The 13,864-nt window shown below is 43.2% G+C and overlaps 1 protein-coding gene across 3 annotated transcripts in view; it reads right to left on the minus strand.

Annotated features, from left to right (window-relative positions):
- PRKAR2B (protein kinase cAMP-dependent type II regulatory subunit beta) overlaps positions 1 to 13,864 on the minus strand; it is a 135,902-nt gene that overhangs the window by 56,565 nt on the left and 65,473 nt on the right. For all 3 annotated transcript variants that reach the window (XM_075857278.1, XM_075857281.1, XM_075857279.1), the window contains exons 3-4: positions 6,916 to 6,968; positions 1,645 to 1,728 (exon numbers count right to left, since the gene is read on the minus strand). In XM_075857278.1, coding sequence (XP_075713393.1) covers positions 1,645 to 1,728; positions 6,916 to 6,968 — 137 coding nt within the window. The remainder of the gene's footprint in view (positions 1 to 1,644; positions 1,729 to 6,915; positions 6,969 to 13,864) is intronic.

Consider the following 13,864-nt stretch of genomic DNA (forward strand, 5'->3'; position numbering starts at 1 on the left):
CAAATACGTATGGTTTATTATTTTTTCAATAATAAAGGACTTGATAAAGGGAAAAAGGGCGATTGTGTTTTATTTTATTACTTGAAACTTTTAGTATGTTTTCAAACGTATTTTTTTCACACTTTTCTTTAGTCCCACTAGGGGACTTGAAGGTCCAACTGTTAGATTTTTTTTTTCTAATACATTGCGCTACGTACGTAGTGCAATGTATTAGATCTATCCGTTATTCACTGGCCGCAAGCCGATCAGGCTTCGCCTCCCGGCAGGGCCTAATCGGTTTCCGTAATGGCAGAGCAGGAGGCCTTTGTGTCTCCTGTTGCCATAGCAGCAGTCACCAGTCCTGATTGCCTGTCAGGGCTGGCGATCTGCTAGCAAACGCTAAGATGCAGTGATCGCATCCGATCGGTGCATCTGAGGGGTTAATGGCAGGGATCGGAGCTAGCTCCGGTTCCTGCCCTTACAGGTGGATGTCAGCTGTAACATACAGCTGACTTCCACCGCTGATGACGCCGGATCAGCTCCTGAGCAGGCGCCATCTTGCCGGCGGCTACGGAAGCCGTCCAGGCTCCGCCGCAGGGCGGGGGCTGGAAGTTTTCCGTGCTAGGCACACCGGGAGGCCAGTATTAGGCCTCCGGTTGCCATTGCAGCCACCAACACCCTGGCGATTTCATTGCTGGGGTGTCGATGAGCTGCAAACGCCTTAAATTTAGCCATCGCTTTTGACGGCTGCATTTAAGGGGTTAATGGCGGGGATTGACGCCAACTTCGGTCCCCGGCGTTACAGCAGGATGTCAGATACAGCGGACATCCTGGGATGATGGCACCGACACAACTTCTGAGCCGCTGCCATGCATTTGTCGTAAGTATACGACATTTTGTGGGAAGCACTGGCTTTCCATGTCGTATACTTAGAACAAATGTCGGGAAGGGGTTAAAGGGGGGTTTGTAAGCGCTTGCTCGGCTGTTTCTGTAACACTCACAGAACATAATGAAGAGCCGCACTGCTCCCTCTCCACTTAATCTGCGAATAGAATAGTCAGCCAGTGGCTGCCTCACCAGGCGAATCGTTGGGGTCTCTGTGCTCTGTCATGTCAGAATTTTTTTGAAAGTATAGTTACCCTATGGGTAAATTTAAAAACTAAGGTCTCATGCACACAGTTGGTACCGTACATACGGAGGTATTCACCCCGACAAGCAATGCATACATAACAGAAACGTCTGCATACCTCCATAGTAAACGGAAGCACAGTAAAGGCGCCATGCACCTCTATGGGAGCCCTATTATGGCTCCGTACAAATCGGCCGTGTGCACGAGGCCTAAATCAAAGCGTTCGTTTTTTGCTGATATCTAAGTTATGCCTTAGACTAACACCTTATTCTGACCATGACAGCAAGTATTGGGACGCATTTTTGTTATAATACTCTTGCATTTCACCAGTGCAATGTTTTTTCCATTTCTTCTGTTTTTGTCATCGTGTGTGTGTGTGTGTGTGTGTGTGTGTGTGTGTGTGTGTGTGTGTATATATATATATATATATACACACACACACACACACACATACATATGTCACAGCATATTGGACAGTATGTTACAGGATAACACAAACATATCTAATTTATTCAGTTGGGTGTAAATATACTTACTTGATCTAAGCTCTTAAACAGGAGGATGTCTTTGCAAGCTTCTTGCAATCTGTGTCGCTGATCATCTGTTTTTGGGTTGATAATCTAAATAAACAGTTAAAGTGAGTTACTAATGCATACTATAAAATATAGCATTCAAACTACCTATTCAGATACTGAATTGAGTATTTGTGTCGCTTGTTTTGATAGAATTTCAGCGTATTACGGAGATACAGGCTATGTTCACACGGAGTATTTTGGGGGAGGAATATCTGCCTCAAAATTCCGTTTGGAACTTTGAGGCAGATATTCCTCTCCCTGCACGCCGATTTTCGCGGCAATTATCGCGCCGTTTTTCGCCCGCGGCCATTGAGCGCCGCGGGCATAAAACAGCGAGAAATACGCTTTCTCCTGCCTCCCATTGAAGTCAATGGGAGGTCAGAGGCGGAAGCGCCCGAAGATAGGGCATGTCGCTTCTTTTTCCCGCGAGGCAGTTTTACTGCTCGCGGGAAAAAGACGCCGACGCCTCCCATTGAAATCAATGGGAGGCGTTCTCGGGCCGTCTTTGCAGAGTTTTGCGACGCGGTTTCCGCGTCAAAAAACTCGGCAAAATACCCCGTGTGAACATAGCCTTAAAGGACGGGTGTCGCGAAAATTTTTTTTTTTATATAATATTGCTTTTAGTATGTTATTAAAATACATTTTATTTATTTGTGTGTTTGTGTTTTACTTTTTTCTAACTTTTACTTCACTATGGGGGCTGCCATTTTGTTTTTCATCTCTGTATGTGTCGATTAACGACACATACAGACATGGAATACGGCAGCTACAGTGCATAGGAGTCAATGAACGGGAGCCGTTCCATTGACTTTGCTCTCTGGCTCTGTACTGCGCAGACGCAGGTCAGAGTCACACAGAGCAGAGCAGCTGTTTGCAGGGAGAGAGCAGGCGTCCATCTTGAAGACCAGCTGCACTGCAGGTAAGGTCTGTGTCTCTGCATGTCCCACTCTCTATCTCACAGACCGCCGCTCTCGTGACCCCCGACGGGGCCCCCCCCCTCCTAACGGCCCCCGCCCCCTTGTATGAAGGACACATGATGCAACTGTTCTGGGAAAGCCCTGAATGATAAATCTCTAGTTGTGCTGAGACTGTTTGGGGATGTGACTAATGAACCTCTCAGTCTCAGCACAACTAGAGAGATTTATCGTTCAGGGGTCTGGGAAAGCTGGGTGACCACCATTGCCCCTCCTACTGGAGTGTGTTTGGGGATGTGACTAATGAACCTCTCACACTCCAGTAGGAGGGGCAATGGTGGTCACCCAGCTTTCCCAGACCCCTGAACGATAAATCTCTCTAATTGTGCTGAGACTGAGACGTTCATTAGTCACATCCCCAAACAGTCTCAGCACTACTAGAGTAGGAGGGGTAATGGTGGTCACCCAGCTTTCCCAGACGCAGATATAACCAGGAAAGGGCTGGATGGACGGGCTGAGGGTGCACAGGGTTTTTGGTGATCCCCCTCTGTCATGTGATCGGACTTAGGTTACCGATTCATCAGATGGGGTTCATGTGACTATAAATCTGTCCATAACAAGAGACCGTTCACTCAGGACCAGCCCTGCCCTCATGCCGTAGTTGTGTGGTTCTGTCTGCAGTGATGGCGGTGGGTGGCTCTGACACCCGCCTCCCCCGTCGGGTCATCTCAGGACAGAAGGGGTGTCCGGATTGGAGACACAGCGCCGCACCTGTCCTCAGGTTGTGTCTGGTATTGCAGTTCACCTCAAGTGAATAGGACAGAGCTGTAATACCACACACGACCTGAGGACAGGTGCGGCGCCATGTTTTCCTGGACGACCCCTTTAAGACTTTTCCCGTGTGTGTGGCAGAGCGGAGTGTGCACGGGCGCCGCTGATACTTCATAGCCGCTTATCAGCTGTTTTGAAGAATCAGCGGCGAGCACCCCCCCCCCCTCACACACACACACACACACACACACACACACACACACACACACACACACATCCCCCAAACACGCAAAATCAAGTATAATCAAGCGTTTATGTGTTTTTTTGCAAGTAAAATGTGCAAAAAAAAAAAACATGTCAAATACACGGCGTGCGAACCGGTCAACTGAAAAGTCATTCACTTCACTTTCATCATTCTAAGGCTGGGTTCCCACAACCTATTTTCAGGCGTAAACGAGGCGTTTTACGCCTCGATTTACGCCTGAAAAGACGGCTCCAATACGTCGGCAAACATCTGCCCATTCATTTGAATGGTTTTGCCGACGTACTGTGCCGACAACCTGTCATTTTACGCGTCGCTGTCAAAAGACGGCGCGTAAAATAACAGCCACGGCAAAGAAGTGCAGGACACTTCTTGGGACGTAATTTGAGCCGTTTTTCATTGAATTCAATGAAGAACAGCTCCAAATTACGGCCGTAATTGACGCCTCGCAAAACGCGAGTACGAGCAATTACGTCTGAAATGACGGAGCTGTTTTCTCCTGAAAACAGCTCCGTCATTTCAGACGTAAATGCAGTTAGCGTGTGCACATACCCTAAGGGTATGTTCACACACAATGTTTTCAGCTGAAAAATCGGAAGCAGAACGCCTACAAGCATCTGCCCATTGGTTTCAATGGGAAATACGGCGTTCTGTTCCGACAGGGCGTTTTCTACGTGGTAGTTTTCCAAAAACGGCACGTAAAAAAACACCCGACCAAAATGAAGTGCACATCACTTCTTGGGACGTTTTTGGAGCCGTTTTTCATTTACTTTATAGAAAAACAGCTCCAATATCGGCCGTTAAAAAACGCGAGTTTGATTAAAAAATGGCTGAAAATCAGGAGCTGTTTTCCCTTTGTTTAGTAAGCGTGTGAACATACACGGCCTCATGCACACGACCGTAAAAACACCCGTTATTGCGGGTCGTAATTACGACCCGAAATAACGGGCCCATAGACTTCTGTTAGCCACGGGTATCTTCCCGTTTTCTCACGGGAATGTGCCCGTGCCGTTAAAAAAAATAGAACATGTTCTATTTTTTTATTTTACGGGCCGTGCTGCTATACTTTATAATGCGAGCACGGCTCGGAAAAGCGGCCGGCTGCCCGTGGCCGGCCGTGCTCGTAATTACGAGCACGGTCGTGTGCATGAGGCCTTAGCCTTTTGGTGTGTCCTATAACTTCTGCCAGCTGCAAAATCACACCCAATATGGCTGCCGGACACTGCTTAGGAATTTGAAGACACCTTTTCCTGGCTTGTGAGAGGGGGGGTGAGGTACCCTCCCACATTTACAGCAGCTGTGAGTCAGGTTGCTTTGCCTTATTCACCTTGCTGTAATTCTGGGAAGTGCTCCCTCTGGTGGCCAACATTGGAAAACATGTCACATTATTATTTAATTTTGAATACTTTCCACCATACAGAAAAAAAAAATAAATACAGCAAAAAACGTAAAAAATATAACAGAAATAAGTAACAACACTTAAAAAAAAAAAAAAGTTTCATTTGCTACACATTCCCTTTAATATGTGATATTTTTGAGTCTTCAATAGCAGTTCTTCCATTGGCTTCCCTCTAAACCTCTGTTTACTAAATCTGGAGATAGTAATGCTGGTCATACATATATGTGTGCTTGTTGAATTCAATAGAGGGAGAAGGGGCATAAACTGCCAGACACCTTCTGCAGTGTTTACTCAAGGGGTGGACAAAGGATCAGGCATGTTAAAACCCAAAATGCCCGAAACCAGACCTGTATGGGGCAATCAGACTGTCCCCAAACATTATATTATCGTCTGACATCTATATCTAATGTGTATATCCAGTTTCTATCCTTATTCTACCTTATCTCTATTGAATGCTATTTAATGGTCCCTTGGAGCAGCCATTTCAGGCAGAGAAAACTGTAGTGTTTCTCAATGGGATTACTGACAGGAGGCCCAGAAAATGTCTGAACCCATGGGCACTACTTTATCTCACTTACATCTAGTTCTATAAACATCCAGATACATTAAAGGTCCCCCACTCAGGACCCGGGATCCTCTCCCCCTCTATGAGCCAGAATAAAGAGACCCTCTGTAAGAGCAGCCTTAATGAATTGGTCTCAAGATTGATGCTGGATATTCCACTGAAACATTGACTGGATTTATAACCAATACTGATGTCATGTTTATAGTGTGCTTTCATAAATGTATAAAGCCTAACAAAAATCCATTTAATCCTATATAAACAACGCAACCAAAGTATAATTACATTAATCGTATATCAAAATTTTATTAAATCCTATATACATGATGTAACATGACATGTTAACATATCGATTCCAGGGTACACCACCGCAAACCCGACGTGCGTTTTACCAAAGTTTCATCCCCAGACGAAGCTTTAAGTGAAAAGTGTGTCGGGTTTGCGGTGCCCTGGAATCGGTCCCCTTTGACTTGGATACCCCTGTGTTACATCTTGCATGATTCAATGTACTCTGGGGATGTTGCCTATATTTTTATATAGGGGGTTAACACTATGACATCCTATCTTTCTTTCCTTCTTTATTTGGATACATAGATATACTTTGGATACGTTGTTTATATAGGATTTGATGTCATAAATGTATGTAAAGTACAAAAAAATGGATTAGTCTTACTATATGTTTTGACAATTAACTGGTTTCATGATTATTTTAGGTGACTTTTAATACAGAATGTTACTGGTCTATTGTGAATCTACAAAAGATAACAACAAATTCAATCTTATAAGGGTATGTGCACACAAAATAAAAAACGTCTATAAATACGGAGTTGTTTTCAAGTGAAAACAGCTCCTGAATTTCAGGCGTTTTTTAATCAAACTCGCGTTTTTCGCTGCGTTTTTGACGGCCGTTTTTTGGAGCTGTTTTTCTATAGTCCATGAAAAATGGCCCGAAAAACGTCAGCTGAACAGCTGAACGGAAAGCCGAACGAAAACTATAGCTTCCGTTTGCATTACCATTGATTTCAATGGTATTGCTTCCATTGCAGTTGGTTTCCATTTGTTTCTGTTTTTTTCGTGGAAGCAATAGCGTAGTCGACTACGCTATTGTTTCTGTGAAAAAACGGTAACTTCACGGAACGGAAACAAATGGAAACCAACGGCAAAGGAAGCATTACCATTGAAATCAATGGTAATGCAAACGGAAGCTAGCATTTTAGTTCGGCTTTCTGTTCCTCTGTTCCTGACGGAATGGATGATCGGAAACCCCAAACGGAACCCGACGGTGATGTGAACAGGCCCTAAGCAAAAATGGACTAGACTTTACCCTTTGTTCTGTTTCATCATCTTCTTCATCTGGATTATAAGATTCTGCACATACTGAAATACAAAAAAAGGATCAGACAATTCCTTGTTCAATATTTTCCACAAGTAGGGTATGTTCACATGTAGAGTAAACACTGTGAATTTACCGCAACAGATTTCATTGCAAAAAATCTGCATTATAATACAGTAGTAGCAGAGTGGATGAGATTTGAACAAATTTCATCCACACACTGCGTAAAAAATACAACAAAAAAGTATACAGAAATTTACCTGCCTTGTTTTTATTTAATCCGCAGCATGTCAATTTATGCTTCGGAATCGCTGCTTTTCTGTTGCAGGATTTCCCCATTGAATTCAATTGGGAGGTAAAACTACAACAAATAGCAGATGTTGCGATTTGTTGCAGCTGAAACGTCATCCAAGTAGGCTGGGTTGCAGGACAGCAGAGGGACGCGTCGCCATGACTATGGGTAAGTTTAATATTTTTATTTTTTTTAACATGCTGTTTTTCCCCAGCAGACATTCTGCCCGAAAATTGCACTACGTTTTTTTGGTCAGAATTCCCTGTGGGGTCCAGGGCAGATATGTGGTGTACTTTTACGCAGCGTAACCACCCTGTGTGAACATACCATAAGGTAATTGAACGTATAAGGCCCCATTCACAGTTTTTGCAGCTTGAAAAAATCTAACTCAGATTTCCTTCAGGAATTTTGAGGCAGATTTTGAACTTCCGCACTTTTTTTTCCACTTCATTTTTTGCCCGCGACCATTGAATCTAATGCTAGGACAAAAAAAGCGAAGAAAAACGCCAAGGAATGAGCACTGCAGGTATTTTCTAACTCCCATTGATTTCAATGGGGTCAGAGGCGGAAACCGTGACAAGAAAGAACATGCCACTTTTTTTCCTGAAAGCAGCAAAGAGGAAATAAAACAGGAAAAAATGCGTCTGCCTCCCAATGAAATCAATGGGGGGGGGGGGGGGGGGTGATTTCTGCCGTTTTGGCATTGATTTTCATGTGTTTTTTGCGTCAAAATCTGCATATCAAATTTTATACTCAAATACACTTGAAATAAGCCTGCAAACAGTTTCCCATTGATTTCAATGGGAAATACACTGTGCTGTTCACATGAGGCGTACTGTTACGCTGCTGAATTCAAAAAACGCCTCCTAAAAAGTAGCAGCATGTCACATATCACTTTTTGGAGCTGATTTTCCATTGACACCATGAAAAATGTCACAGAAATCGGCTCAAAAATTTTTCCCAATTAAAAAATGCTTACGTACTTGCGTAGCCATGACGACACGTCCCTGCGCCGTCCTGCAGCCTGTCCTCCTGGGATGACATTTCATTCCATGTGACTGCTGCAGCCTGTAATTGGTTGCAGCGGTGACATGGGATAAAATGTCATCCCAGGACGCCGGCCTGGGCGAAGAAACACAGAATTCTGGGTAAATATACAATTTGGGTTTTTTTTTAGTTGCTTTTTTTTGCAGCGGAATTGCTGCTTTTCCACCGCCAAAAAATACAAAATCTGCTATTTGTTGCGGATTCTACCTACCCATTGAATTCAATGGGGAAAACCCGCAACTAATAAGCAGCGATTACGCAAATATAATTGACATGCTGCGGATTAACAAAATGCACTGCAGGTCAACTTCTGAGTGTTTTTTCAGAAGTTACTGTATTATGCTACTGTATTATGCTGCAGTTTTTCCGCAATAAAATCCGTTGTGGAAAATCCGCAGTATTTACACTACGTGTGAACTTACCCTTTGGCTTCCCTCACAGACAATTTTTGTGCAAAAAAAAAGCAAAAAAAAACCACAAAAAAAACATGTTTTTTGTTTTTTTTTTAGGAAAATAGTACATGCGTTTTTATAGTTGTTTTTTTATGTAGCTTTTTTTCATTAGTGTGTTTAGTACCTGCATTTTTTTAGGTGGCTTTTTACAATGCAAATCATGTCAAAGATCATGTGATGTAAAAGGTTTGTGAAAGAAAACTGCCACTAAATTCAGTAAAAGAAGCCAAGGCAGCTTTGCTGTGATTTTGAAAAAACGCCACTGGGTCAGACAAAAAAATCAAAACAAAAAAACACCATGATTTATATTTCACCATTGACTTCAATCTAACATCAGGCTGTAGCATGATTTGCTGAAAAAAATGCCACAAAAAACATGGTATTTTTCCTAAAAACTATGCTTTCAAAGCCAACTTAAGTAAGATAGAAGTGCTTCAGTATTCTACTTAAAAAAGGAGAGATCTGAATAATTAACTTAGCCTGACATATATAGGCTGAAATATACACACATGTATGAGCTGACAGAAAGTATTAGCAATGTTACTGCTTCTTAAATGACAGGACTTACAACTTTCACATCTGTACCAGATCCTATCAGAAATGGAGTAGGGAGGAAGAGAGTGGAAAGTGTGGATTGAAGCGCACATGTGGATTATTCTTTAGTTTCAAGTACAGGAGCTTATTGAACCAGAAACTATCAATAGATTACTATGGCAGAGCAGACAGCCATGGGCTCCCTGCTCCATCACTAACTCTTGTAAACAACAGGCTGTTTTAGGCCTGTGGCTTACTAGAGGTTACTGAGGGCGCTGAGGAAGTCATTGCATCGCGCCTAAGAACTAAAACACAACAGCTACTTGTGGGAATGGGATCAGGTGAGTTTCAATTTTGTTTTACTTTCATTGGCTAATTTCTTTGTAAGTGAGCAATAGTAATGGAGGAGGGCCTAACTCCTTTGTAGGGGTCACCTATCTACTATATGGGGGTCACCTATGTACCATATAAGGGTCTAACTACTATATGGGGGCCTAAGTACTATATGGGGAGCCTAAGTACTATGTGGGGGGGGCCTAACTACTATATGGGGGCACAAAAGAGGACTACTACTGTGTGGAGAGCACTAAGGAACCATTACTACTGTGTGGTGGCACTATTACTGTTTGGTGTACTAAGAGGAGCACTATTACTCTGCGGGGCCTAAAGGATGCTGGAAAATCAAGGAGTAAAAGATGTGCTATAAATTCTGCAGAGACAAGTCATGACTGGTAGAAGTCTTCATGGAGGTCTGGGCCGATTAAAGAAGAAAAGGGAAAGTGAAGGACTCCAATCTGAGAAGATGTCACCTGTGAGTCACTGGATGTATCTGGATGTAGGACTGGTATCTACCACCAAATGATCATTATATAGCGGTAATATTGGTATTCGTATAATCGATTTTATTTAGTAACAGTAAGGTGGCATTATTCAGCAACTATGTAGTAGTAATATGTAGTAAGGGCGTGGCGGTATTGTTTCAATTGTATAGTGGTATCATTGGTAACATAGGCCTTGGCCTAATGGTTTTTTCAGTAACAGTATGGTGATGTTTGTTCATTGTATAGAGGACAGTGGTAATTTATAATATAAAAGGTATATTATCATACTTCGAAAATGATCTTATAGCTATGTTGTCTTTGAGACTCGCAATGCCACTGGAGCCAACGTTTCTTGGGAGTAACAATCTGGGGTAGAGGTCAGGTAAAAAATTTGCCCTGGGGCCCATAGAACTCTAGTTACGTCACGGACTGCTTCCTTTCTATAGCAGTGTAGCTGTTAATCAAGCACTGGGGTGACATATAACTCTTGCCAGCAGCCTGCATCTCCTCTCTCTTCCTCCTCGTTCTCCAAATCCCCTCCCTATAGACTTCTATGGCCATTGTCTGTGTCTCCTCTCTCTCCCGGTTCCCCCCTCCCCTCAGCATACTTCTATGGGCAGCGTGTGTTTTTGATGCGGAAAATCCGCAACAAATCCGATGCGTTTGTTGTTACCCTTAGGCCTCATGAAAACGACTGCATTACAGCTCCACACAACATCTGGGTTGTTTGGATTTGTAATAGGGCAACCATAAAAGTCTATGGGCCCTATTGTACTTCTGTATGCCTCCAATTTAATTTGGAAGCATACAGAATTTTTTTCTGATAAATTCTGTATCAAGATCACAAAAACAAAATTGTGTCACATTATGGAGATAATATCTATGTATTCTCCCCTAGAAGCACGATTGCTAAATTGCCAAATAGCCATCACAAATGCATGGTCATCTTAAATCTCCTCCGTTTCACCTGGTGGTTCCAACAATCCCGAGGTAGATGTAGTTCATCGGGAACTGTGCACAGTCTGGGCCCAGGTTCAGAAGAACCTTGAGGCGTCCCAGAGCATCCAAAAGACTCAGGCAGATAAGACATTCAACTAACCCCGTTTGTGGTCGGGGATCTGGTGTGGCTGTCTTTTAAAAATTTGCGCCCTAAAGTTCCGTCCAAGAAATTTGCTCCCCGGTATATAGGGCCGTACAAAATCATTGAGGTCCTTAACCCTGTTTCCTTCCGGCTGGACTTACCCCCGTCTTTTCAGATACACAACGTGTTCCATGCCTCCCTCTTGAAAAGCTGCTCCCCGTCCTTGGCTACATCGAGGAAACCTCGGGTCCCTGTTCTCACTCCTGATGGGGTAGAATTCGAGGTAGCCAAGATTGTGGACAGCAGGATGGTCCAGGGCTCCCTCCAGTACCTGGTCCATTGGAGAGGGCCTGAGGAGAGGACTTGGGTACCCGCCCGGGATGTTCACGCCGGTATATTGCTCAGGAAGTTCCATCTTCGGTTCCCCAACAAGCCAGGTCCACCTAGGAAGGGTCCAGTGGCCCCTCATAAAAGGGGGGTACTGTAAAGGGTTTGCCAGACACAGGTTCTGTGTCGACGCCCGGGGTTAATCAGCCTTCATCAGCTCCTAGGTCTGCTAGAGTGACACGATCTGTTACCACTCAGGCTGGCAGGCTGAGGAGATGGAGAACCTATCACAGCCTGGCCTGACCGTGCCGCTCCCGCCCTTGGTCTATTTATACCCTCGCTTGCAGCTTGGTCCTTGTCTGTGATTGTCTTGTTTCCTGGCTCTGCGAGTCCTGCTATTTACCTGATTGACCGCTGTTTCATATTGACCCTGGCTTGACTGACGATTTTCCTGCTCTGATTTTGCTACTACGTACTCTCCTGGTTTGACTCGGCTCGTTCACTACTCCTGTTGCTCACGGTGTCTCCGTGGGCAACTGCCCAACTTCCCCCTTTGCTTCTGTGTGCCCTTGTCTTGTGTTGTCTGTCTTGCAGCGTCCTGAGCGTAGGGACCGTCGCCCAGTTGTACGCCGTCGCTTAGGACTGGTCGTGCAAGTAGGCAGGGACTGAGTTGCGGGTAGATTAGGGCTCACCTGTCCGTCTCCCTACCCCTATTCATTACAGCAACTAACCACTTATGGCCCAATTAACGCAGTCCCATAAGCAACTGCTACTATGGTTTACCTGGCTATATCTATATCCCCCAGTATGTCTCTTTATAAAGTATAGACTGGCATCCATACAAGCTTTGAAATTACAGAATTTTTACATAAATTAATATTGTACTTTGCAATCTTTTTATATATTAGTCGCCCTCAGCTCTGTGAATAATATTTAGAATAGCCCTGGTTATGAATCATCGGATCATTGGATATCTAAAAAATTCATATTTTAAATGGACGTAATTTGCACACAATGTACTGCATGATATAAAAACAACCTTATAAATAACACGACAGAATCAAATGCAATAGAATACATTTGTCTATAGTCAGAGCATAAAGTCGATATGTATAATAGATGCAGTATATGGTTATGCAGAAAAATTTATTGAAAAACAATTAGATTTTTCCTCCGTTCAATCAAAAACATTAATAGCAATAAGCTAGTGCTAATGCATCAACTGAATAGCCACCCCTAATGGCAGATAGAAAGAGTGTGCACTATACCCACTTTATGGTACGTTTCTTGTACAATAATCAAGGAGAGACACACAAGAAATGCACCCTTTAAAGTATTCAAAGGATCAACAAACGTCCTAAATTATGCTTTGTTTATTTCACATGAATTAAAGAAAAGTGAAGGTACAATTTTGAAATTTAAAAAAAGCACTTTTTTGTAGATATTTAATTTTAACTAAATTTTCTGTGTAGCACAGCAGGGTTTAACAGGGAAACACAATGCAATATTTATTTCCCCCATCCTGCAGTTTTTAGAAAAATTCCATATGTGGCCTAGTGTGCTACATGACTGAAAAACAAGCCTCAGAAAGAAGGGGCACATTGTGGATTTTGGACCTTCATTTTATTAGGTTATTTTCCAGGCACCATTTCAGGTTTGAAGAGGCCTTGGGGTGCCAAAACACCCCTGAAAACACCCAATTTTGGAAACTACATCCCCAAGGAATTAATTTAGGTGTAGTGAGCATTTTGACCGTGAAAATTAAAAACTAAATATTTTCCAATATGTAGCATGTCTAATTTTCAGAAGGAATACTGGAGAGATAGAACCCTAAAAAATTGTATGCAATTTCTCCCAAGTTCGATTAATACCTCATATATAGTCGGAAACTGTTGTTTAGGCACCTGGCAGGGCTCAGAACGGAAGGAGCACCATTTAGCTTTTGAAACACAGATTTTGCTGGAATTGTTTGCAAAACGCAACATGGTGCATGAAGAGACCCTGAGGAACCAGTAGAGTAGTAACCCCAGAAACTACACCCCTCAAGGCTTTATTCAGGGATGAAGTGAGTATTTTGAATGATTTTGCAGCGGATTGTGAAAAGTGAAAATTGCAATTTGTCTCCAGATATGCCATTTCAGTGCCAAATATATTATGTTAAGCTTGTGCCACTAGAGATTGCATCCCATAAATTGTTAAGCAAGTTCTCCCAGGTATGGCAATATAAGTTGACATAAACTGCTGTTTGGGCACACTACAGGGCTCAGAAGGGAGGGAGCGCCATTTGGCTTTTGAAGAGCAGATTTTGCTAGGCTCTAGTTTTGTTTGGGGTTTTATTATTTCATTTTATAATGTGGGGGCATATGTAAGCTGTGCAGAGTACGTC

The sequence above is a fragment of the Rhinoderma darwinii genome, chromosome 3 (assembly GCF_050947455.1).
Source record: "Rhinoderma darwinii isolate aRhiDar2 chromosome 3, aRhiDar2.hap1, whole genome shotgun sequence".
Lineage (NCBI taxonomy): Eukaryota > Metazoa > Chordata > Amphibia > Anura > Rhinodermatidae > Rhinoderma > Rhinoderma darwinii.